Genomic DNA, 27,695 nt, shown 5'->3' with positions numbered 1-27,695 from the left:
GAAGCAAATTTAACTCTTATGAGGGGGCAGAAAGAAATTTTCATTCAACCTTACATACACTGAAACGAGTTCCATTAATACAAGAACAAGGCTTCCTTCAGTTAAAGAAGAAAACCTATAGGTGAAAGCTACATCAGCTCATTTCGAAGAGCCATTTATAGTTTAAATAAAAACAATGCTACCAAGTCTTCTGCACTGGCTGCGATTGTGAGCAGTAACTTTCATCTCACCCTTCTTCAGGAGAACATAACACCAATCCTCTTTGCGAAGTCATCCCCATCTTCATCGTCCAAGTATTCTTCTGGGTCTAAATTTTCGTCCTCCTCTGTTTTATCCTGACCACCAGTCTGCTCATAATCAGACTCTCCACCTCTCTGATCAAAGGTTTCAAGCTCTTGATCTTCGAATGTATCATCCAACATTGTTGCATCCTCAGCTTCAAACTCAGTTCCATCTTGAGCATAAGGTTCATCTTCATGAGCCACCTCATTGTCTTCCGGGAAGATCTGACCCTCTTCATCATCCTCAACTGTGGCAGCTGAAGATTTGGATTTTTCCTGATTGCTGACAATATTTTCATCGTCTTCTTTCTTGCTCTCAGAAGGAACATCACTCTGTGTCTCGGTAATTGCTGTCATACTGGAACCACCCATAAAGTTTTCACTCCTTGGACTGCTTTCCTCTCCAATATCAGAAATCTTGATATTTCCAGAAGTTGTTTCTGCTTCTCTTTTCCTCTTCAGAAGTACACTCAGAGGTTTGGGACCCTCAAAGGAAAGTGAATCTTCAGATTCTTGAGCAACAAGTTTTCCAATCTTAGAGTTTTGCTGCTCCCTGCAGGGAAATACTTGACGAGCTTTGGTTTCCTGGTCTTTTTCCTGGTCTTCAGTGCTCTCCAAATGCTTTGAACCTTTCAGCTCTGCAAGGCTTTTTGGACCAGCAAAATCTAAAGTGCTAACTATGTCATCTCTTCTGGCAAGAGGAGCCCTAAAGTTTCTCCCTTCAATGTTATTGTCCTCTTGGCCCCTCCGTTTTATTCTGTCTTGGTGTCTTCCCTGATAGGATGATATTGGTCCCCTGCCTGGTGGTGATGATGATCTACCCCAGCTTCGTCCCCTGTTCATTTCCCTTTCAGGACGCAAGCTACTATTATTGCTGTCCGGTGAAGAAGACCTACCAGGAAGTGTAATTCTACCTTGTAGCCGATTACTTATGGAATTTTCTCGAGGCAAATTGCTTGTCTCTCTCCAAGATCGGTCCTGGTTTCTTTGATCCTCGAAATGATGCTCACGGTCATTTCTCCGGTGGCCATCATCACGACAATTAGAGCTAATAATAGATCTGGATCCATTAAGTCTCCTTTGCTTTGATAGCCGATGGCGCAGATCTGACTCACCAATCTGATCGGGACTCTTACCTCTTGGGTACCCCCTCTTGTCTGGTAGAGATAGCCTTTCTGAAACCGATGAAGCCCTATGCTGCTCCCAAGGATAATGATCTTGAGCCCGTCCATATGGATCATACCCACGTGAATCAATGTATGGTTCTTGGTCAAATTTATTCACTGAATTGTAATCAACAGAACAGCCATAATCGAATTCACCAGCAGAGTTCAAATTCCTTCCATCATGGTCTGTCGCGCTTCCATATTCGTCCACATTTTGGTAGTAATGAGAATTTCTGAGTTCATTGTCTACCAGAACATCAAAGCCAGGTGATGATTCACCCAAGATTTCATCACCTTCTTTACCATTCTGAAAACTACGATCATCCAAAACTTGAGCTTGACGACTACAGTGAGGCCTACTTACAGAATTTCCACTGGCTCCAGGAGCATTTGCTGGCCAACTTAAAGAATTTCCACCGGTGCCAGGAGCATTTACTGGTCTACTTACAGAACTTCCACTGAAGGCAGGGATATTTGCTGGTTTGTATCTAAGTCGTTCATCATCTGACTGTACATTTTTCTTAGCTGCAATACCGTTTTTTGGCAGTGCAGTTTCAGTCTTCATAACTGATTTTTCTGGTGGAGGTACTTCAATTTGGTTTATGGTATTTTGTTTCGGGATGTTCTGCTGTTGAGTAGTGCACTTCCCAAGGCCCCCAAAAGAGGTTTTCTTGGAAATTTGAGGTTCAGTAACAGTAGGAGCAACTTTTGGTGCTACTGGCTGTGGAAGTGAATTACTAGTTGGCTGTGGTCCATGCATGAAGGGGCATCTGTCACCCTTTAAACAAAGTCCCTTCTGGAAGAAAAAGCAAGGAGTGGGTTGTTTACCAGAACCATGAGCAGGAGCAGTGAAGGCTGGAGGCATTTGTGTTGATATCCCAGCCTGTGGAGGTAGAGATGATCCCACAGAAGATGCCCCTTGGGTTCCTAAAAAGCCATCCAGAGGCTGGAGAGAGAAAGATAAATAGATACATTAAGAACTGAAGATCTGATAATATTAACTATCAAATGTAATTTAAAAAAAATAAAACCATAAGATTCAAAGCATTGGCTGTCTTTCTCCTTCCATCTCACAAGCAAGAAAATTTAATGGAAGGACATTATCAATCAATCTTAACAGCCACAAGGAAAACCCAACAGAAAGACACTCACTGGATGCCGGAATGAACATTTTGGATTCAGACAGTTGCCATTCAGCCAGAACCAGCAATCTCTGGGGTTAATCCTGGCAGGTTCACTATGGCGGTATTCACATTCACTTCCCTGTTTAATGGAGAAAAAGATAACAACTTCTTAGGAGTCTAATTAATCCCAAGCCAACAACAAGCAGTATTGATAATAATATATGCATGACATGAACTCTTAAAAAGTTAAAAATTTTGTCACATACAAGGAAAATGCAAAGATTTCTTCCAACGTAAATAAATAAATAACAAGGTCTTGTGAGAAATTATGACTACAACCAACCACATAATGTCAAATTTGCTCCATTTTTTAAACCTCTTTTTCCTTCATCAATTGGCTGGAGAGATCTGATGTGAAATCTGCTCCGCATAATGTCAACTGGGCTGAAGGGCTGTACTACTTCATGGTTTTACTTGGACTTGTTCTCACACTTCTCCTTTGATGACATATGGAAGAATTGGGAACTGGTACCAAAAAGCTCTAACATGAAGGAAAAACCTAGTGCAGTCTGGAGGCCCCCTGGGGAAGGTCTTATAAAATTAAAATTTGATGGCAGTAGTTTAGGTAATCCTGGGCCGTCTGGAATTTGGGGGGGAGGGGGGCCTTCAGGAACACAGGTCATACTCTTGCCTTTTTCTCTGGTCCTATTGGAGTGGGGGATTCTATAAATGCAGAATTCCAAGCTTTGCTACAGAGGGTACAGATTGCTAGAGAGCTGAACTTTGAGAGATTTCTGATTGAAGGTGATTTTAAAGTGTTAATTTGGTGGCTGAAGGAACCAGAGACAGTAACTTGGTCCTATAGGGGAACTATGAGAAGATTTAAATGGATGACTACAAACATGACAGTTACGGTTCAATAGGAAAGGAGGTCGTCTAATGGGATGGCAGACTTTTTAGCTGCGCAAGGGGTGGGGAGATCAGCAAATGCCATGGCTGGTATTGGCGAAGCAGGGAACAAGTAGGGAACACTTGTATTGGGCACAGCTGAAATCTGTTTTTGGTTTTGATTGTGTGGGGAGGTTGCAACTTGCGCCTCTCCATGAGAAACTTGTACCTGATTTTATCCACTTTCTAATAAAACTACTTCATTTTATCAAAAAAAAAATATTTTGGACTCATTTGTAATTTTTCTTTTGTTCTGAGGCTGAATCTTGTGCCTCTGTTTGGGAAGCCTCTATTGTGTATCTTTCACTCTTGATCTTTAATAAAATTCCTATTATTCGTCTAAAAGATCTCTTGCAAATAAGAACAACTATTATAGTATACCAAAAAGGATTGTTTATTATGTGAACAATGGATTTTCATGTATTTTTATATTTCTGGACAACTGGGGTATTTTGGTAATTTTACACCTAGTATGTAGGCTCCAGCCAATCATTAGCTAATTAGTTTACCAGTTATTTATTTATTTTTTTTGATAGGTAACCATTCATATTTATTGGTTTAGTATAACAAATTTAGGTTTACAATAATAGGGCAGCCTCTGCTACACCAGCCAATTCATAATTGTGTACAATTCCAGAGATCCAGATCCCTTGAAGTAATCCCCTAGTAATTTAGTTTCCTGTAAGTTGGAGTAAGCATGGCAGAACCATAACTTTGAGTCTTCTTGGTTTAGGAGTTTAGCTGATGCTAGAGAATTTTATCTATACATTTGAAGTTGCTGGAACTCCTACCCTCCGTCCTTCCAGACACCAACCATCAAAAACCTTGAAAAAACAAAAGAAACGATCATAAGGCAGGACTGAATTGATTCTCTCATTTTCTTTCACATTCCTAACTTTCACACACTTTCTCTAGAGAGAGAAACTTCTTTATCTCATCCTAGAAAACCTTGGTGAAAACTAGGTTTGATTCAACCATCCCCCATATCTTAGATCCTTTTTTATCCCATTAAAATAGTTTTCAAAAATTCCCTCTAAAAACCCTAGTTTTCAAAAGTTACAAAATTTGGGAACTCTCATCCTTTTCTGTTGAACCATCTCAGAAGCCCTCCATATTAAATCACCTAACTTAGAACCCTAAAGACTCCTTTTAAACAAATTGAAGAAACTCTGTTCCAATCTTGAGACAATGATTTTCAGTTTCCTCTCTCTGGAATTTTCAGTCCTAAATTAACTTCCTAATCAAATTATACAGCCTTATAACCTTAAATAAGCTTCCTAATCACCAGTCTTGGATTGTGCTGGTCTTACATTGATTGATACTTAGAGCCTCCCCTCCCACATCTCAAGAGAATGTCACGAGTCATAAACATCATGAGTACACCCTTTTTTTGTAATAAATAACCATATACAATATTTGTTGGTCGCAGAGAAAGTAGGGGGGGCAATGGATACAAACAGAAATGGTGATTATTTTATTTTGTATTTCAAAATAATGGCTCATTCATCAAAAAAAAAAAATTATGGCTCATTTTTTGCGTTTTGTAAAGGCAACTAAAGTTCACTTACAAAAACAATGGTTGGACTTCATGGCTGAGAACAAAACAAACATAATGTTCATGTTTCCCATTTCATATTTCCTCAAATTTAAATAATATAACGACATTTCCATGAAGTTCAAGCCTCGAACTTGAGGTGTGAAGAAAGGAATGCATTTAAATGATGGTTATGTTATGCCTTATAAGTGTGTCATACTCCAAACACCTTGGGTTGCCTCTCAACTGTCCTTAGCGTCTTTGAGGCAATTGTCTCCCAAAAATTGCCCCTGGATTTTGAATATAGTGACTCAACTCCCATTATTATTCTAGCCATTTCCAGGATAATGTCCTGAATCTGCAACAGGAAGTGCACATCTTTGTTTTTCAACATAATAGATTATACCTCCAATGCTAATTGTCACTTCGTGATGCATGGAAAAAAGCTAGAGTTTTTTCTACTACTTCACGATGCTAAAAAGTGTGTGACACTGACAGAGAATATAAAGGAAATGTAAAAAAAAAAAAAAAAAAAAAAAAAAAAAAAAAAAAAAAAGATAACTGATTCTTCATTCCAGGACACCTGTCCTGGACATAGGTAGAATAATCGATTCCTGGATTATTCTAGCAATTTATACTAGGCTCCAACTGCAAGCATCCACCAGGCGAGATTCAAAAGCTCCAGTAGTCAGGCAAGCTGCTTCGATCTCATCGATGTGATTTTAAATTCATCCATCAGCTGATTTGGCCGACTACAGTCTCTATGTTCTCAAAGGAAGAGAACAGAAGGGTATCAAACCTAATTCCTTCAATTCCTGACAAGTGCTACTCATCAAACTACAAATCAATGAAACCATCTCTCTGAACACCTCATCCAAATTACCAGTGCCAAAAATGCTCAATCGAACACATTAATCTTAAAATCCAATAACTAGAAAATGAAATTCAAACAAAGCAACACCCAATTTCACTGATCAACATTCGAAATAGACATGTGCATCAAGCTAGTTCTTCACTTTTTCCTCAAAGAAACAAATAAAGATTCAATCAAGGAAACTCAAGAAACCCCAAAAACCCTAGCAAAAGAAGTCAAGATTAGAATAAAATTCGCACCTTCTTACAGGTCAAAGGAGATGCCAGGAAATAAACACAATCTGTATTCTTCTTGAGGGACTCTTCCTCTGCAGCCACCGGTAGTTGGCTCGAATCTCGTGTTGCCGCTTCCATGGCGGCTGCTCTGTATGCCCGATAGATTCCTAGATTTCGATCAAATTAAGAAGCAACTTAAACACAGAGTTGGGCGTGCAGAGGCGTCGCTTAAGATTAGGGCAACAAAGGGAGTAGAGATGGATGGATCCGATCTGAGATGCCCAGATCCAGCACGTGATGAGAGAGAGAGTGATAGAAAAGGATAAGAGGAGAGAGAGATGAGAGTAGGCTTTAGGCCTTAGAGTCGAAGATTGAGAGAGAGCTGATGAGCTGCTCATAACGATGGTTTCTTTAATCCAAGCCTTCGACTTTCCATTTATGGGGCTTTATCCGTACTTTTTCTTCTCTTCGTGGTGGTATATTGTATATACTCACCAGCGCTGCAAATCAACGACTGTTAACAATTCTTGGTTTTCTTTCGCCCTACAGACACTCTCAAACCATGAAGAAACAAATGGTAAATTGCTGAAACCACCTCTCAAGTTTCTGATTATTGTTAAAACTTCCCCTGAAATTTGCTAATTTTAATCATTCTTCCACATTTTTTTAATATAATTGTACATAGACCCCTTTTAGAATCCTATAAAAATGTTCAAAATATTTATGTAATTAATGTTTATTTTTCAAAATTCCCCAATTGCAATTTTAAATTTTCTTTTTATTATTTTTGTCTAAAAACCAGTCAATACTAATTATATGGATATTTTTGACATTTTTGTGTCTTATTTTTAGAGGATTATAACAAAAGGGGTCATGCAACAATGTTAAAAAGTTAGGGGAGGTGATTACAATTATCTAACACGTGCCATGTACTCACAAAAAAGTTTGTCTGTTTGGCAAAAAAAGCTTTTCCATGCACAGGAAACCCTAAGCTTTTCCTAAATTGTCCCGTATGATCAGAATCACAGTTTCCTCATAAAAATATATCAGTAAGGAAGTTTTCTATTAAAAAAAGGCATGAAATAGTTGTGGCAAGTTTGAGTAGCCTCATTTTGATGTTTTTTTAATTATTAAAAACTAGTTTAAAGGTATAGCACGTGTGCAATTAAAAGATAAAGACATAAGGGTGTGCAGTTGAAATTAGAATTGAAATCGGAATCAAACTCTCTCAAAATCAAAACCGGAATGGTATATTCCCGTATTCTGTTTGGTTCAAACAAGAATCCAAATGGGAATTAGAATAAGTTGGGATGGAATCATGATTCAATTCGATCCAAAGTCTGATTCTATTTTGTTGGATTCGGATATCCCATTTCATATTTTTAGATCGGATTAGATAATAGGTTTTAATTAGAACATTGGTCGAATTTGGATTACTCATGTTTGACCCGAGAGGATCCGGTCCTATATGTGTGTGTTATTTATTTATTTATATTGTATTTTTGTAAATTTAGTATATTATTTGTTTATTTTTATAAAAAATATGTATATATATAATGAAAATAGTTGAAAAGATACTTATAATTTTTGGTTTTTTATTTAAATTGCTATATTTTATTTTTCTTTTAATAATTTATTTTTTTAAATTAAATCAGATTGGATTAGATCCAAATATCCAACTTTCTCATTGGATTAGAATTCAAATCAATGTTTGTGAGATCGGATCTTCATATCAAATCGGATATGTTGTTTGTAATATTAGATCGGATTTGGATATACCTTGATTCTAATCCGACCCAATCCATTTGCGTCGTCCCTAGGGAATGCCATTCCACCAGGAATGGGAATGGGATTTTGATCTTGCCCAACCAAACAGTTGGAATAGGAATTGCCCATTCTTTTTCTAATTCTAGACCCTATTCCTGATAATCAAACATACCCTAAGTTCATTTTAAATAATCAAGGTAAGTATCAACTTTATATTAGTATAAACACATGATACAAAACAATGGTATAAATGAATTTTGACATTCAACAAAGTTTGAGTCGAGATGTATGAAGTTTTAGGTGGCATATGATAAATCTGAAAAATTAAAAAGATATTAAAGGGGTCTGAAATCTCAAAAAAGACAGTTGTTTTTTGACTTTTTAGAAGCTATGAATAAAGAAGGTTGTTTGTGTTGGATCAAACCTTCAACATATGAAATTCACTAATTTTACTATTTTACCCCTAAATTAGACTATTCAGTTGCAACAGCGAGAGGAGGAGGAGAAGAAGAAGAAGAAGAAGAGCGAGAGAGAGAGAGAGAGAAGGTCAGAACTCGTCGACACTAGTTTGTCAGAGGAGTTGCAGTTGCGAGAGAAAGGAGAAGAAGAAAGGAGAAGAAAGGAGAGAGAGAGAGAGAGAGAGAGAGAGAGAGAGAGAGAGAGAGAGAGAAGGAGAGAGGCGAGAGTTCAAGGGTATTTTGGAATTTTGGTCAGGTCTAAAATGCATCTGGACGCGCCTGACCCATGTTTTATTATTTCAAATGTGAATTCAGACCCAAATTTAGATACACTTCCAAACACATCTGACGTCTGAAAAGCAACATTTTTAGACTTTGGATATCTGAAAAGTATTATCAAACACCACCTTAGCCTCTTAGCCTTGCTACCTGAACAAATCTGGATTCGTATTTAAGTGAATCCATAAATAGGACCCATGTCTAGTCCATTTGATATAAGGTCAAACCAAATCCAACCCTTTTATCTCACAAATATATCTATATGGGATATGTTTAAATATAAATGGATCTACTTTTACTCAATGAACTTTGTAACTAAAACCTTACCAAGTGTATATAACTAGATGACTTATCACTCAACTACCCTTTTTGGTCCACTCAAGGTTCAAAATATTAGTATTGTATATTGTACTCTTGTGATTGGGAATGGATATGTATCACAAAACGTTTTCAACATACATAAATATAGTGGAAAGATATGAATATACTCGGATATGTTAGAGAAACTTTGACAAATACATTAATCACACTAAATCTAAGGTTGAAATAAAAATCCACAAATGGATAAGAAAACATACTTTTATAACTTATATGAAAAATAGATTAGAATACCAAAATCTATGAAATGTAGATATCATATAATAACATTATTAATGAACATAGTATCCCCCACTATGTTTTTTCCTTTGAAATTTAATAAAACTTAATGATGGCCACCCCCCCCCCCCCATCGGGAATATTTGGGGTTTACCAAAACATTATGATAATGTAAATTAAGTCAATTTTGTTAGCAATACTCTTGATCTCTTTAAATAATTAATATGTTGCTATCTACTTGAGCATCGAAAAAATGTTGCTATTTACTTATTTATCATCAATTAAATTATTAATTAACAATTCACAAAAATATATAAATGTTAATTTAAAAAAAAATTAGATCCATTAGAATTTATAAGATACATATCATATCATATGCAATGCATAAATTTTAATTAAAATAGTTATTCAATTTTTATTATTTTTATTTCTCCAAGTAATCAAAAAATTACGAAAAAACATTTTTTTGACATAGGTCGTGGATGGATCAATTTATTTCTCAATAGTTTGGACCACCAAAGTATACCCAATTACACCAGTGGTGCAAACTTGTTAAATATATGGATTTTTTTCAAAAAATAGGAAAAATCCAAAGAATATAAAAAATAATTTTTGTATATACTATAGATGATTTTCATCGTAGTAAAGAACTATGATATTGATCTGTTAATGATCTATTAAGCCTATTGATACAAGTATAATTTATGTAAAAAATGAATTTCTTTCTTAACTTTTTAGGAAAACACCAACAATTTGAAAAAAAAATATTTTAATTATATTCTAAATGATTTTCATGGTAAGAGATAACTATAAGATGGATGATGGATCTATCAATGATCTATCAAACTTACTGACCTAATGACAATTTGATGTGTTGTGTAAATAATTTTTAGTAGATTGGAAGTTCAAACATTCTTTGATAATATTGTTTAGTAAAGTTATTATATGATATTTACATGTTCTAGATTCTTAAGTATAGGAATGGCAGGAACCATACTCCCCAACCTCGTCCCCAACCTTAATCCTTGTTGGGGAGAAAAGTTAACCTCCACCCTTAATCCCAGATTAAGGTAGGTTTTCCCATCAGGGACCCAAATCCTTGAATCTTTTTAATTAAAAGCTTTTTGGAAAAAAAGATTTACTCAAAATAAAGAAAAATTTTAATATAATATATATATATATATATATATATATATATATATATATCCCCATTCCCGTCAAGATAGTCTTCGTCCCCAACCTGATTGAGTCGAGTAGACTTAGGCTAGGCACCTAGTAGACCTATTCATGGGCTAGTCCAGGATTTGACTCTTTATTAACAAAACATGGTTAGGCTTGAGCTCGAGCCCAGATCGGCTCAACCATCGGGCCATCAACTTGGGCCTGCTTGACCCTCATAAAAGCCTAAAGCCCAACCTGAAAATTGAAATTGGCAAGCAAAGCAATCCCTATTTAACATTGATGGACACTGAAAACCTTTGTTTAACATAAAAAATAAATAAATAAAATAACTAGATCAGTAATCACATTCACAAATCTTTTCCCAAAAGTAGAGAAATCAAGTATAGTGCATAAAAATTGAAAAAGAATGCCTTTAGATCTAGATACAAGCTATCCCTAGTGGATTCTACTCCTGATTCAATTTAAATCCTATAGAAGGGAATCTATATTAAAAATACAAAAACCTCCAATGAAGTTTTTGACAATCATAAAAACCTCCCCTATAGTTTCATTATAAAAAATACCTCCCCTAAACTTTTAAGAAACTCAACAAAACCTCCCTTTCGTCATTGACCTAGACGAAAAATGTATACATTTACAAAATTACCCTTAAGGCATCATTTAAAAAAATCATAAAATACCATATTTGCCCTGAACAACATCTCCCAATTCCCTCATTTCCGCTAACGAATAAGCATGAACTAGCTACAACCATGGCCATTAAACCACTCTCATTCTAATGAAAGAGGGGATCCTTAGCTGAATTCTTTCATTTTCATTTGAATGAATTCTTTCTCCCACTTAAGCCCAAACATTTGACGTCCAAAAGGTATTTCGGAATACATTTATCATTGGTGTCATGCATCTGCACTTTCAGAATTTCAGAATCTTCAATCCATTTGGCATCATCTCCATTTAATATGTTAGCCTGTGCTTTCTTCAAGGCTAACCGCTACTCAGCAATTTAATAGAATGGGAGAGTCGTTGAGAAGATCTCTTGTAGCCGTTGAGTAGAGGTTGATAATCAATTATGGAGAAGACAACAACCAGATCTCATGTAGCCATTTAGCAGAGAGAGAGAGATAGATTGAGAAGACAACGGATGGGTTAGGGTTTGTCAATTTTATATTTTATGCAAAATTACATTAATACCCCTTTTCCACACATAAATTGATCTCATATGTTTATTTTGACCAATCAAAATCCACCCATGAATTTTGATAAATAACACCTGATTTACTATCACGTTTATGATTCCAATTGATTGATTAAAAATTTTTCAGATATCAAAATGGAACCCTTTACTTAAAAAACAAAGCGAGACTCGTTGGGTTATGAGAATCAAATTCTTAACTACGCCGTTACCTTTAGCCAAAGGTGCTTTTTGCAGTCGCTAAACATTAAGGACGCTGGATGCCCGTAATAAGTTTATCTCAGCTTTTGCTAGATTCTATTGTCATATGGATAGTAGCCTAGCTGAAGCCTCAACCCTTTTGGATGGTATCCAACGGGTTGTTGCACTCGGATTCCAAAAGGTAAATGTCCACTCCCTAGAGGTTATGGCAGGGGTGAGCAAGAAAAATCGAAAAACTGAATCGACCAAAAAAATCGATTAAAACCGAATTAAAAATTCAGTTAATTAAATTGGTTGGTTGAATTTCGGTTTAGTATTTTATAAAAACCAAAGGTATCGGTTTAGTTTTAGCTAACCAAAATAGAAAATCGGTGGTTAGCCAAACCGATCGGTATATATATATATATATATATATATATATATATATATATATATATATATATATATATATATTTTCTATGCATTATAAATTAATAAATATGGATTATATATATAAATATATATTTATAAAATATAATATATTATTAATTATTTAAAATGTAATATTATATATATTTCTAGTATTTTATTATATATATTTATAATATATTATAAATAATAAAAAACCAATGATTAATCAAGTTGGTCAATCGGTTAATTGATCAACTTTGCTTCGACTTTGATTACCGGTTTTTCAAAATCAATAACCCCGATTTGGTTTCAAAAAAAATCCAATCGAACTGTGGGCACCCCTAGGTCAACATTTTTTTTTACGAAAAAATACGCACAGTCCCAATGCAGATTTCTGATATTCCGTACATTCGTGTATGGTCTGTTTGGTTTCTTCCTCCTTCAAACATTTTTTTTGTTTATTATGAGCTGAAGGGGAACTTGTATAGATTTTTCAGAGGGGTAAGGACGTAAGGTATTTACGTCTCCCTCCTAGGATTAAAAGGTAAGATAGGAAAGGACCATGTTGAAGTTTGATGGGGCCATATATTAAATTGATTCTTTCTCTTTTCAAGGGGCTAGGGTCTTGGGAGGTGAGTCCTCAGTTTCACCATGATCAGCCATGAAAATAATAGGGTGGCCTGAACTGCCAAGGGAGAGGGAGCCCCACTAGAAGTCCATAAACTTTGCTAGTTCCAAACAAATTTACCCCCGAACTAATGTTTATTTCTGGAACTAAATGCTTTGAAGAAAGTCCTATAGAATAATTTGATGGTTTGCTAATTACCCTAATTATGATTTCTTCATTGTAATATTAGTCTAGTGAGAAGCTGGGAGAGAAAGCAACGGTACTTGCCAAGGTGGCGACTCTTTGCAATATCCTACAAGATTGTACACTGATTGACCTTGGTTTTAAGGATGATTTTACATGCAATTTTAATGATCAGTGGCCATTGTCCATTGGCATAAGTTTTCACGATAGCAGTAACTGATCGTTGATTGTCTGTCATCTACCGGTAAAAAAGTTTATTCCGGTGATTTGGAGACCTAGGCTAGCGGTTATGATTGCTAGCATGATACTTCTTTGAAAAATGAAAATGAACAACACCAGGCATGGTTAGTTTTTTATGTTGCACGTTACTTCGATTTTTGTGCCATAGGATCGTTTTTCATTCTAAAAGAATGAGGCCCATGGAAAGAATTTTGCAAGCAAACACTCTTATGTTAATAATTGAGAGAATGAAGCTCATACTAGTAAATCAAACAGGACCTTAATGATGATGAGCATAGATGTCCAACTACTGATGAAATCTATAATGCTGCTTTTAATATTGAAGCTTTCAAATATTTGGACCTGGATGGATTACACGCAGGTGTAAGAGATTGGTGACTTCTACCTGATTGAACTCAGCAAAGCCAACTACAATATTATTTTGGGAAAATTTATAATTAGTAGCCTAGTGCCACTTTGGTCCCTGAATTTTAAAATGCAACAATTTACCACTAGAACTTTTAAAACGTGATAATCCAGACATACCATTAATCAGATGTTACCCTGCCGTTAAGTGACATTTGGAAAAGACACAAATGTCTTTCAAATGTCATTCAATTTTCTTTATCAACCATCTAAACATTGACAAAAGATTAATAGTCACAAATCCTTACTAATTCCATTCATGAAACTTGGGGTCACGTTTGAGTTGGCATTCTAGTGACCCCAACTTTCTTAAATAAAAGAGGCAAGGATTTGAGACAGTTAACTTTTTGTCAATGTTTGGATGATTGATAAAGAAAATTAGACAACTCTCGAAGAGCATCTGTATCTTTTTCAAATGCCACTGAACGACTGATTAATGACAGGTACTAGATTGTCATGTTTGAATGTTCAGTTACTAAATTGTCGCATTTTAAAATTCAGGAACTAAAGTGACACTAGACCCAAATTATAGAGTACTAATTCGGAATTTTTCCTATTATTTTCTCTCAAAAAAAGCTACAATATTATTGCTAATAGAAGTATAGTTAATAGATTGAAGACTTTCCTACCCAAGTTAATCTTTCCATTCCAAGGTGTTTGATACTGACAACATGATTGTTTCTCAGGTTGTTATAAACTCTATGCAAAGAACCAAGGATCAATACGGCTACTTCATGTTGAAGATGGATTTACCAAGGCATATGACAGGCTGGAGTGGCCATTTGTTATAAAGGTGATGGATGTTTTGGACTTCTTTCTTGCTTTTTGCAGTCTTATTTGTCAGTCATTCCACTTGTGAGATGGCTATATTAGTCGTCGGCACGCCCAACCGCTCTTTCCTTCTCGTCGGCTTTGCCAAGGATGTCCATTCAGCCCAAATTTGAAGCAATGAGCACGGTTATCTGATGATGGGATTTTAGTTCAGAAATTTTGGAATTAAATTGAAGGGTAAACTCTTGCAGCTCCATTGCTTCAATGGGGAGCATGGTAATCTACTTATTTAGTTATTAAAGAGTAAATTCTTGTTCTAGGCTGGCCATAGTTGACATGAATTGGGATCTGTTACTCAAAGCTCTCCTCATATCGACCTCACAGTCATATCCAACCGTGTATTGGAAACATCTTCCCATTAAGAATAAATATAAGGATGGGAGATGTTTCCGATGCACAGCCAGGACATGTGAGGTCGGTGTTAGTAGCGTTATATAAAGAGCAGATCCGGACTCAGTCGACATTGGAGAATGCACCAGGTATATGCCATGTAAGTCTCATTCTACCTAGTGTTTTAAGACTTGGAACAAACTGGATGATCGGACCGGTTAACCCAGGCATTTTAGTTTTCATTTTAAACTGATGAAAACCCGGATCAACTATTAAAAACCGGCCAGGTTTTAAATGAAGTTGAAAACCAACCAGGTCAAGAACCAAATAAGTAGAAATCAAGTATTTATTTGGGTAGTAGTGTGCATAGAAGGATTCAACTGCAGATTGCTAGAATTTTTGGTGTTCCTCAAATGCAGGAGAGTTTGTGGACTGTTGGTGATGGCTGGTCCATCAACGCTACTGCTGCCCTCGGTTGCCAAATGGTTCTACGACTTCTATCCCATCTTTACGAGTAGAGAAGCCAACCCTTGGCTTCATAGTTAGGGAGCTTATCGCCCCTGCCGGTTTAAGAGCACATATTCACTCCCGAGTCCTACCATGTACCATGGTCGGACACTTTATATGAAAACCTAATCCAAAACCTTAAACCCTAAATTCTAAACCTCTAAATGTATCAACCCTAACCTTTAAATCCTAAATTTTAACTAAAATGCATTTGATCAGACACAATTCTACCGACCAGGTAGGAGCCAATAATTTCTCCTAGTTTGAGATAGAGCGATGGTATTATTGATTATTATTTGATTCATGAGTCAAGTAACATTGTTAAACCCATTCAGCTACTTACATCAGGTACAGTTATAACTGACAAGTTGATATAGGCGCACACTCCTAATGCTTGACTTAGCTCTACATCTTCTTACAAAGAGGTGTGCATCACCCTCCCATTTTTACTCAAAGCACTAAAGATTTTACATGTAGAGACTTGTGGTCGGTCAAGTATATGCCCTACCATGTAGGCATGTACTGCTTTTTTCCTGGAAAGGGTATTCATGGTTTGCTTCCCAATAGAGAGGCCGTCTCATGTTTCAACTCTACTGTTGATACTACATGCCCAATGTGTGTAACCTGTCTGGATGCATTTTTATTTATTTTTTTGACATATGAGGCGGTTCCATGGTTGGCCCTACTTTGGCATATTGATGCCATAGTTGGAAGGGATGTAAGACCCATGTGGGCCTTGGGCTTTTTAATTACTTGGCAGCTGTTGAGTGCTAGAAATCAACTTGTCTAAACCACCAAAACTAGCGACAATCTTCTCAGCTGCAGCGTCAATTGGAGGTAACCACACATCAGACCCAACTAGTTTTGTTGCAGTACCCATTTAAGGGAGAAGTAAGCTGGCAAATGGGTTTGTAAAATGTGGATGATACCACGGGTGATCGTCATGCAAGAGCAAGTCACCATCCAAGATGAGCAAAGTGGCTTCGTGTTTACCCAAGCTACTCCATTTGAATCTTTCTTTGCTGAAATGGCTGAAGCACAGACCTTCTTTCTAGGCTTGAAGATGGCAAGATAGTTGAATCTTTCACATTGTTGAACGTAATACGAAGAAAAACCATGCATCTCCTATTGAAAACTTCAGACCAACCTTGGTGCATTTGTGATTGTTAATTGTAGGAGAGAGATTCATTTCCAATAGCAACAATAGCATGAACAATTTTAGTCCCAAAAGTTGTACCTGAGTGGCCTATTGATTGGTGAAATTTGCTACTTCCTGTACAAATAAATTTCTTGGTCCTCTCCCCTCTATTAATGTAAATCAGTAAAACCACTTGAGTAGGTTGTACCTAGATTTATTGGTTGAAAGGATTTAGCCTCCAACCGTGTCTATATCCGTGTCTATATCCAACATTCCCAATAGGAGATAACCATATTTTGAACCTTATTCTTAGTTCACCACAATGGAATTAACATGCAGCAAAATCAAGTGTGAATGCAAAACCTACCATGTAAAAACTAGGTAGTGAAACAAAACACAGGAGTGCTAATATCCTTGCAAAGTAATAGATCAGTACAACACTTCAGGTCAAACTGAACTGGAGACCTGAGGCTTCAAGTTCACATGTCCATGCATATATTACATAGGAAATGGAGTACAGAATGTAATTCAACTCCGTGTTTTTTTGGGTAATTAATTCGAACTTCATTTTATATTTACTACCGTCGGCAGATGCAATGCAGCGCATACCTTTGAGCTCCATATAAATAAGCTGCATTTTCAGAACAAATGACAATATGACATGGTAAGCAACAAGAGTATAGAATTTGACATAACCGTGCCAGTGCACATCACATTTTTGACAAAGCATTAGTATCCTATTTATTAGCCATAAAATTACAAGTGAAAAGTAAAAGAAACTATGATACCTGAAAGGCGTGACAGCAGAAAAACCGGGAAGCTATAACGAATTAACAAGTATCATAAAAGTAATATCCAATTAGCTGTATTCACCAAAGTCCACACCTAGGTGGGGGGGAGTTGTTAATGGGTCAACGTTCTTCCAGTATCATGCCCTACCAATCATTGATATTGCCCCAAAATAGAATGCTAGCCAGACGAAATTACCAAGAGACAACCATGATATGGGACTTGTCACTTATGTTCTTTTTCCAAGCTTATCTTTTGCTAATTCTGCATTGTTTCCCACAGCTACCCAACCGTGTTGTCTCTTAAGATTGTCTTTCAAATATTCCATCCGATACCAATGTTTTGAACCATTCTCATCAATTACCTAGAGAAGACAAAGCATCAACTGGCGGAATGACTGATTAAATAGGGATTCTGATTGTGTATTTCTTGTTTCCAAAGGAAAACCAGCAATATGTACTTCAATTTCTAGTTTGAAAACATATTTTCCTCTTGCACTTTGATATCATGTTTCATAAAAATACAAGATTTAAGGATGTATTTTCCTATTTTGTATTTTTCATTTATGCTCTGAATCAAATACATTCAAATGTGGCTTCATATGATAAACCAGCACTTGAAAGAGCATAAAACATCTTTTTTCTCATTGACTTTAAAACAAGGTTAGTTTTCTGGATCAAAACAGAATCTTCAAATATCACTCACTCATCTTCAGACAAAACTGTTTCTCTATTATGTTTCGTCGGGCCATGAAAAGGACTGTTGGCAACACTGATGATTACTTGATTATATCATTATGAAGTTCTAATCGTGTTTCAAATTCTACCCAAAGTCACAAAAGAATTTCCAACTGAAGTACTTCAGACAATCAATGAGCCATTGCCCTTGATTTGGTTTCAATACTGGAACATGCCACAAGTGTCTAGTTCTTACTTTTCCAAGACACTAGATTACTTCCCAAAAAAGTACAATAACTCTTAGTTGCCCAAGATTTGCATACTAGGTGAACCATTTTAAATAGGCCCACTCCATCTTAGCAGCTTCCAAATGAGGAGAATGATTTGATTGATCACACTGATGACGTAAAAGATGTCAAGAATGGTTAGAAATAGGTATAAGACTCTTTGGATTGAAGCCTTTTCTTGTGTTTTAGAAGCCCACCCTAATTGAAAAATGAAGATTTGCAATAAATGAAGTATCGTTTGGTTTAACAGTCATTTTCCGGTTTCCATTAAAAAGATTCAAAACATTTGCATCAAGAGACAGGTATTCCCTTCTTGAACCTTGCCACTGATAAAATACAATGAAAGTAGTTCAAATTGGCTAAATCCTTTATTTCAATTTCTGTTGCAAAGGCTCAGTTTGGAAACAGTACAAATACAAATAAGTACAGTGTAATACATACAAAACAATAGAAAATACAAGGCTTTGCACTCTATATGTTTGTATTTGTACTCCTTCCAAACTGATCCAAAAAAATATCCTCATATAAGTTGTCTCAATTGGGGGAAATCAATGTTTTGATATCACTCTTAAACCAATCAAACTAGGCCTTGGTCCTTCCAGCTCATAAATTGGTTCCCTAATATTTTATTTAAGAAAGCATTTTTATCGTCCAAGTGAAATAATTACCAATAATAAAAAGTTAGGAGAGAGAGAGAGAGAGAGAACCTAGATTGAATTCATTTTTGCTACTAGAACAAGTCTTAGTTAATCCATACCATATGTCTCGGTATAATCCATTATCACAAGTCTAGTCTTGCATCTCAATGAACCCATCAGCCCTCGCCTATATTTCACCATCAGCACCCACATGCAACCCATAGGTTCCCCTGGGTTAAAGAAGATCCAATAACTAACAAGTATTATTCTTAAGGCATTCATCTCTTGTTTTATAGCTCTTTACACGACCAAAGATTGCTTCTACAACACTAGTAGAAATAGAAATACAAGAGAGAGGGGAAAGAAAAACACGATATATTAGAGATAAATGATCATAATAAAGATATTTGGAAATGGAATGAGCAAGACAAGTGAATTTGGGATTTAAGAGGGTGAGACCTTTTAACAAAGCCTTACATGGGAAATGGATATGGAGATTTAGGTTAAGTAGGGGAGAGACCTCCCTATGGAGGAGGGTGGTGGTTAGTAAATATGGGTAATGGGATTTTGGTGGGAAGCAAGGGAAGTAAGCTGTTCATATGAGGCGAGTGTATGGAAATGAATAATGAACTTTAATCAGGAGTTCAGAAGTCTAACAAGCATTGCAGTTATGAATGGAGCTACAATAAAAATTTGGAAGAATGACTGGAGTCTGGAGTGGGGTGGGAAGATTGTGTGAGCTATGCCCAAGATTTTTCAGACTGTGTGAACGGGAAGTGAGTATTCCAAACTGCTATGAAAGAAATGGCAGCATATATAGTATGGTGTTCAAGATTCAGACGACCACTCCCGGATAGGGAGATAGAAGAGTGTTTAAATCTGCTGGAGGAAGCTGGAAAGGGTGATAACAGCTCAGTCCAGGATGAATTATGGTGGAAAGAATGCCCAAATGGAAAGCTTACTGTTTGTAGAGAAGATGGGCCGAATGGCCCATAGGCTATTACTGTATGTTATCTTTATGTTCTTCTTTGTAATGGGCCTTATTCTGGGCCCATACTCTTTTATGTTCCTCTTTTGTAATTTCTTGTCCAACCAAGGACCTCTCTTGTAATTACTAAAAGATTAACTTAATAAAAGTGTATTAGAGAGTTAGAGGGAGATTATGTTCGAATCTCTCATCCTTTAACTCTTCTTGCCGTAGCTCTCTCTCTTCTCTAATCTTCTCTTGCTAGTTTTCTTTGTTTCAAACACAGTCCCTACTTCTAAGATTGTTTTTCAACTTGGTATCAGAGTAGGCCACTACTTGGCGTGTCCTTCATGTGGTTCTAGTCCAGCCAACTACATGAGGAGATTCTAGGGCTGAGAGTTTACAGTCATCCGCTTGATTCTTGAAGGTCATTGGAGGGTTCCCAAGTTTCTACACACTTGGAGAAGGGTTCGGTGACCAGGAAGAATCAGAGAACAAGTTGCTTTGCCTGATTTAAAATCAGAGAAAAGGGTTTTCGAAGTCATCCTAGAGGACAAGTGTTCGGCCTGGTTTATTGTTCAAACCAAAAACTCTCTTACTGTAAGTCTTTGCTCAGTTGTTTCTGGGTTAATTTTTCACTGTTCTGGATTGTTAATAGGGCCGAAGTTTCTTTGGAAACAGTACTGCTATTCGGCTATCCTCTGGTCTAACTTAATCCAAAGATTTCTGGGTTGTTTTTATCTCTTTTCTGGACTGTCAAGTAGCCGAAATACCCATGGAATCACTGCTACTGAGACTTCTTCATTCGGCCACTGTTGATGGACTGCTCCTACCCAGAAATTTCTGGGTTGCTTTGGAGGTCCTATTCAACTGATTATTGGGTTGGGAAGTTGTTGAGATTGTTAAAACTAAGTGGTACTAGTCTCATCTTCATTCCAGCCCCTTCTTGAAAGCTGAAACAGTAAACAATGGGCTATTAAGTATTGCACACTAAGTGTTCGACAGAAGGTCTCTCAAGGACTGTAATCTTTTGTCTTCCTCTTTGGGACATCGGCTGTTAGAATCTGAAATACCTTGTGTATGGAGGTTGCTAGGTGTCTTTTTGGAGGCTGAAACAGAAAAGAAAGAACAATCACCGAACTTTGCATGATGGATGTCTCAAACTTTGAAAACAAGAATACTGCTGAATATGGGTAGATTTTGGGAACCCCAACCGATTCTATGCTAGTTGTAACTACAGTCAAGCTTGATGGGACCAATTACTTAGCTTGGTCACAATCAGTGAAAATCTATATTTGTAGCAAAGAAAAATGGGGTGTCATTTATGGGAGCAAAAAGCTCCTTCAGAGGATGATCCGTCTTATGAGAGATGGGTACAAGAAAACTACACTGTGATTGAGTGGCTTGTGAACTCAATGCAGCCACAGATCAGTCAACATTATCTGTGGATGAATTCGTATAAAGAGATCTGGGATAGTGTTGCAGAGACTTGTTCCCAGAAGTTGAATGTTGCTAGAGCTTACAAACTGAGAAGTGATGTGAAAAATCTAAGATAGGGGGAGAAGTCACTTGCAGCATACTTCTCAATCTTAAAATCTATATGACAAGAGATTGATTTGATAGAGGCTGTGACTTGGGATACCCCTAAGGATGCTGAAACATACAGGAAATTGGTTGAACGGAATATGGTGTTTGAGTTCTTGATAGGGCTAAATTCTGAATATGATATTACAAATCAAAACATCTTGTCCAAGGAAGATGTTTCATTGTCACAAGCATATACTCTAGCCAGCAGTGAAAAAAGTAGAAGGCAAGTGCAGGTTCAAGGAGTTGGTATTAATGATCATTTTGCAAATATGGGAATTCAACACAAAGGGGTTACAGAAGCTCATAGTGGCACAGGAAGGAAAGAAGTGGTGTGTGAATATTGTAAGAAGCCGAAACATTCAAAGGACAACTGCTGGAAGTTGCATCACAATCTTGAATCTATCAAATTCCAGAATAAGAATGATAGTAGAAAGACAGGAAATGCACATGCAGCCACAGGCACAGATACAGAGGTTGAATCTACCAGTGCACAGTTGGCAGCCATGAAAGCTGAATATGAGAAGTTTGGAAAGATGATCAGTCAGCTTGAAGGTGCATTTTCATCATCCATCCCTTCTGGAGGTTCAACCACCATTGCATTTGCTCACTCAGGTATAAGGGCTTCCGCTAACCATGCATCCACCTCAGGTAAACACAAAACCCCTTGGATCATAGACTCAGGTGCTTCTGATCACATGACCAACTTTTCCACTTTATTTGTTTCATAAGATTTACTTCCGGCCGTGACAAAATCACCTTAGCTGATGGTTTTCTTGCCCCTATTTCCGGCAAGGGAACTGTCAAGGCTACAGACTCCTTACTCTTATCTTCCACTCTTCATGTGCCTAAATTAAATACCAATTTGTTATCTGTAAGTAACCTTACCAAATCATTGAATTGTTGTGTAACATTTTTCCCTTCTCGTTGTGTGTTTCAAGACCTGAAGTCTCAGAAGGTGATTGGGAGTGGCCATGAAGCGAATGGAATATACTTGCTCGACACCCCTGGCCAATGCTTTGATCATCCCAAAAATGTCGCTTTTGGTTCTATTTTTTCAGAGTCTGTTAGTCAAATTATGTTGAGTAATTGTCGGTTGGGTCATTTATCTTTTTCTGCTTTAAGCCATTTGTTTCCAAAACTGTTTAAGGAAGTCAGTGTGTCCAGTCTCAATTGTGAGTCCTGTCAGTTGTCAAAGCATTGTAGAAAAAATTACCCTGTGAGGAATAAAAGATCCTCTTTTCTTTGTCGGTTGGGTCATTGTCAGTTGGGCCATTTACCTTTTTCTGCTTTAAGCCATTTGTTTCCAAAACTGTTTAAGGAAGTCAGTGTGTCTAGTCTCAATTGTGAGTCCTGTCAGTTGTCAAAGCATTGTAGAAAAAATTACCTTGTGAGCAATAAAAGATCCTCTTTTCTTTTTCACATTGTGCACTCTGATGTGTGGGGGCCATACCATTTATCCTCTATGGGGGGTTACAGATATTTTATCTTGTTCATTGATGACTTCTCTAGATTCACCTGAATATACTTAATGAAATCCCGGGATGAAGTCCCAAGACTTGTGAGGCAATTTCATGATCTTGTTCTAACTCAATTTGGTACCAGAATTAAGGTTTTCAGATCTGACAATGCAAAAGAGTACTTTGAGAAGAGTTTATCCTTGTATCTTTCAGACATGGGGGTTATTCATCAAAGCTCCTGTGTTAGAACCCCTGAACAAAACGGAGTTGCTGAGAGGAAAAATAGACATATTGTTGAAGTTGCAAGGAGCCTTTTGTTTGCCTCACATGTTCCCACAAGATTTTGCGGTGATGTACTTACTGCTACCTATCTCATAAACCGTATGCCATCCAGGGCTCAAGGGTTTAAATCCCCCTTCAGTCTTCTTCATCCAGACAATGATCTCTTCCCAATTCCTCTTCGTGTGTTTGGTTATACCTGCTATGTTCACATTCCAACTGTGCAAAGACACAAGTTTGAACCGAAAGCCCACAAATGTATCTTCCTTGGTTACTCCCCCACACAAAAGGGTTATTGTTGTTTTGATCCAAAGACTGGCACCCGACATGTCTCTATGGATGTTACCTTTAATGAACTTTCTCCTTTTTATGGTTCCTCTCAGGATGGACTTTGTCCACAGGGGGAGAGTCTGTCACAAGTTTTTGCTCTTCCTCTTCTTGTCCCAGTTGAGTCTCTTGACAAACCTGTATCCTCACCAAATGAGTCAAAGGAGGATCAATCACTTCATACCTCTTGTCCCAGGGACCCTATTTCTTTACCCTCTCGCCCTATCCATAATCCTAAAGTGTATCAAAGGCAGAGATCCAGAAATGAGCAAGTGGTTTCCTTTACAACAGATAAAGCTCATACATTCCCAATCACAGATGAGATAACAGGTACTGCTTCAACTCCTTCGGAATCATTTTTTCCAGACTTTGATGTCCCCATTGATGTTAGGAAAGGGAAGCGGAAATGTACTGCACATTGCATTTCCAAACACCTTTCTTATGACCTGCTTTCTCCTTCATACTTTGCCTATCTCTCTTCTGTTGCTTCTAACCCCATTCCTAGGTCTGTCTCATAAGCTCTTGGGATTCCAGAATGGAGAGATGCTATGGAAACCGAAATGGATGCTCTACATGCAAATGGTACTTGGGAGGTGGTGGATTTGCCTGAAGGGAAGGATCCGGTTGGGTGCAAGTGGGTTTTCACCATTAAATACAGGGCTGATGGAACTATTGAGAGGTACAAGGCTAGGCTTGTTGCAAAAGGGTATACACAGACATATGGGATTGACTACCTGGAGACTTTTGCCCATGTTGCCAAGATGACATCTGTGAGGGTTCTTTCATCTCTGGCAGCTCACTTTGATTGGCCTCTCTATCAGTTGGATGTAAAGAATGCATTTCTGAATGGTGACTTACATGAGGAAGTCTACATGTGCCTTCCCCCAGGGAAGTATGGGAAAGATATGCAAGGAAAGGTATGCAGATTGAAGAAATCTCTTTATGGTCTCAAACAATCTCCTAGAGCCTGGTTTGAGAGATTTAGAGCTGCACTTGTTAAATTCGGCTATGTTCAGACACAGTCGGATCATACTCTGTTTGTGAAGAAAAGTAGATCTTTGGCAGTGTATCTCATTGTGTATGTTGATGACATTATAGTGACTGGTGATGATGCCTCAGGCATTTTGGCTCTCAAGTCTTTCCTCCGTACAGAATTTGAGATTAAGGATCTGGGGGAATTGAGATACTTCCTTGGCATAAAAGTTGTCAGATCCAAGGATGGAATCCTTATTTCCCAAAGGAAATATGTTCTTGATTTATTGTCTGAAACTGGAAAACTGGGTGCAAGACCAGCTGCAACTCCCATTGATATGAGTCACAAACTTTCAGCTACAGATGGAACTCTGTTGGAAGACAAAGGGGTTTTTCAGAGACTTCTTGGGAAGCTCCTGTGCCTGTGCATGACTAGACCAGATATTGCGTATGCTGTCAGTTGCATTAGCCAATTCATGCATGCACCTAAAGATACTCATATGGCAGCAGCAGAACGGATTTTGTGCTATCTAAAAGGCTCTCCAGGGAAAGGAATCCTATTTACCAAGCATGACCACTTGAAACTTGAAGCCTATACTGATGCGGATTGGGCTGGAAATATGGATGACAGAAGATCTACTTCAGGATATTGCAGTCTTGTGGCTGGTAATGTTGTCTCTTGGAGGAGTAAGAAACAATCTATTGTGGCCAGATCTTCTGCAGAAGCAGAGTATAGGGCCATGGCACATGGGGTCTCGGAATTGTTGTGGCTAAGGTCCTTAATAGAAGAACTTGGGATTGATCATTACAGACCCATGATGTTGTACTGTGATAATCAGGCTACCATCAACATTGCTCACAACTCGGTACAACATGATCGAACCAAACATATTGAAGTTGATAGACATTTTATCCGAGAAAGAGTCTCCTCCGGAGAAGTGTGCCTTCCATTCGTTACCTCTGAAGGACAATTGGCAGACTTTCTCACCAAAGGCATCTCCAAGGCAAGACTTCATCATGACATTGGCAAGCTGGGCATGATTGACATCTATGCTCAGCTTGAGGGGGAGTGTAGAGAAGATGGGCCGAATGGCCCATAGGCTGTTACCTTATGTTATCTTTATGTTCTTCTCTATAATGGGCCTTATTCTGGGCACATACTCTTTTATGTTCTTTTGCAATTTCTTGTCCAACTAAGGACCTCTCTTGTAATTACTAAAAGATTAACTTAATAAAAGTGTATTAGAGAGTTAGAGGGAGATTATGTTCGAATCTCTCATCCTCTAACTCTTCTTGCCGCAACTCTCTCTCTTCTCTAATCTTCTCTTGCTAGTTTTCTTTGTTTCAAACACAGTCCTACTTCTAGGACTGATTTTCAACTCTATTAAATCCTGCTATTCAGCCATGTGCAGGAACCAAATGGAATTTGACTCAATTGGTTGGGTCTAGGGTAACCCTGTACCCCCCAGGGTGGAAACTTTTGCTTGGCTGGTGACTATGGATTGCATGTTGACAGTGGATCACTTGAAGACAAGGGGTTTCAGCATAGCCAATATGTGTTGTATATAAGGAAGATGAGGAATCTGTTTTCCATCTCTTCTTTTCATGTAAATTTCTAGGTTTTTGTGGAGACTCTTCATGGCACTCTTTGGAGTTGGGAATTCCACAAGGACACCTGCTGAAATCTTTTCTACATAGCAAAGAATCAGGGTGGAAAGAGGCTAGAATAATCTATAGCTGTCTTCCATTTGCCATCTATTGGAACATATGGAAATAAAGGAACAGAAGAATCTTTGTAGATTGGGTTGTGATATTGACTGAATTATCTCAGCTTAAGAGAAGATCTAGGAGAAAGGTTATGGGAGATGGTGGGGTTACAAAATTGTGAGATGGAGATTTGAAATTGTATTTGTTCTGCTTCGGTTAATAGGTGTTGCCTTAACAGCTATCCAAAATGTACTTCATCTTTTTATATTAATGATATTTACTCATTACTTATTAAATTAAAAAAAAAAAAAAACTAGTGAATTTGTATTTATTTTTCATAATGCAATTGGGATATCAAGGTCACAAGGGACAAAGGCAATAGTGAAATTAGTAGGATCATCAGGAACGACCAACAATAAATAAACAAATACAAGAGGTTACTTAAGCTTAGTTACAAGACTCTAATGGTTGAGGAGGATCTGGAATCCGAGCTATTATAAGGCACTGTAGACGTGTGAATTTTTAAGCCAAATAAATGGGTTTAGTTTACATCACAACCTCTGAATTAATATGGGCCTCATGGGCCCAAGGCCCAAGTCTACATAAATATGTCTTGGTGGCCTTAGGATCCAAGTGTATTAAGTCCAATCTGGCCCATCTCCTATTGTAATAGGGTGGTCCCGTTGGCAAGACCACTAACTCCTACATAATGGTGCATGTACAGGAGTTAATGCTAACCCAACACCCCACTCACATGGATTGATTAGCTAAGTGGGCTGAGGTGGCAGCCTTAATCCTTGGCTATAAATAGCCTGGCCTAGGAAGAAAGAGGGTTCCTTTTGGAGAATCACATTACAAGAAGCTCTCACACACCAACACTTGATGATTGCAACCAACCACAAGCTCCTGCAAACTCCAACAACTGTAAGATCAAGAGAGAAGAAAGAAGGGAAAAGCTTCTTCATTCTCAACAAAACACTTGGATTCAAGCTCTCCCAAGAAGATCAAGTCACCACAAAAGGGCCCTTCTTAGATAAGCATCCTTCACAATCGATCAAGCGTGAAGCCCAGAGTGAAGAAATCTAATCTCCCAAAGCACCAAAATCAAGGAAATCTACATCAACACTTCAAAAAGTACGAGAAACATGTCGACAACCCTTGTCTTCACCAAATTCGACTGTTACTCAGAGGTTGCTCACGTCATCGAGCAGAAATCAAAGAGAGTTCATTCCCTTGTTTATTTTTCTTTATTACAAATTTATTTTTGTAATTTATCTCCATATTTTGTGCTAATTGAAATACACGAAATTTGTGTCGACAATCACCTTTGGTAAACCTAAAGTTTTTTAGACACATTAGATGATAAAATACTACAATAGGAGAAACAACAATATCCACTACAAGGACAAGAATTGGTACATGAAAATTCCTCCCTTTGAACTGATTATCGTCTCCCTTGCAAAACATTCATGAAGTACTAATTCAATGGAAAGGGTGAAACACATCAGGTAGTAGATGGTTTGCAATTCAAAAACAAA

General features: G+C 37.4%; 2 protein-coding genes across 7 annotated transcripts in view; both read right to left on the bottom strand.

Moving 5' to 3' along the window:
• Positions 1-27,695, bottom strand: part of ARF8 (auxin response factor 8) — an 83,980-nt gene that overhangs the window by 18,070 nt on the left and 38,215 nt on the right. For 4 of the 6 annotated variants that reach the window (XM_088977177.1, XM_088977181.1, XM_088977180.1 and 1 more), the window contains exon 15: positions 16,856-17,101. The exons of 1 other annotated variant lie outside the window; for it this stretch is intronic. The gene's annotated coding sequence lies outside the window, so the exon portion shown is untranslated. Of the gene's footprint in view, positions 1-16,855; positions 17,102-17,258; positions 17,624-27,695 lie in introns of those variants that run through there. One more of the 6 variants, XM_088977178.1, reaches the window with a different exon arrangement.
• On the bottom strand, positions 25-6,681 carry LOC148864227 (CCCH-type zinc finger family protein). The gene is made up of 3 exons (XM_088980431.1): positions 6,167-6,681; positions 2,600-2,710; positions 25-2,393 (listed from the first exon to the last, which is right to left on the bottom strand). The coding sequence occupies exons 1-3, from the start codon at positions 6,278-6,280 to the stop codon at positions 237-239; spliced, it is 2,382 nt and encodes a 793-aa protein (XP_088836557.1). The 5' UTR covers positions 6,281-6,681; the 3' UTR covers positions 25-236.

This window comes from Nelumbo lutea, chromosome 3 (genome assembly GCF_056320005.1).
Source record: "Nelumbo lutea isolate HS-2025 chromosome 3, American lotus-T2T, whole genome shotgun sequence".
NCBI lineage: Eukaryota > Viridiplantae > Streptophyta > Magnoliopsida > Proteales > Nelumbonaceae > Nelumbo > Nelumbo lutea.
Note: the sequence above shows the minus strand (reverse complement) of the source record. Positions and strands in the feature narration are given on the sequence as shown.

What these genes read in the sequence shown, in the direction of transcription:
- LOC148864227 (XM_088980431.1), bottom strand. Translation starts at nt 6,280, where the DNA reads ATGGAAGCGGCAACACGAGATTCGAGCCAACTACCGGTGGCTGCAGAG. An exon ending in CTCCTTTGACCTGTAAGAAG is followed by an intron (nt 2,711 to 6,166) that starts GTGCGAATTTTA and finishes TCCATTAAACAG; the next exon opens with GGAAGTGAATGTGAATACCG. An exon ending in AATGTTCATTCCGGCATCCA is followed by an intron (nt 2,394 to 2,599) that starts GTGAGTGTCTTT and finishes TTCTCTCTCCAG; the next exon opens with CCTCTGGATGGCTTTTTAGG.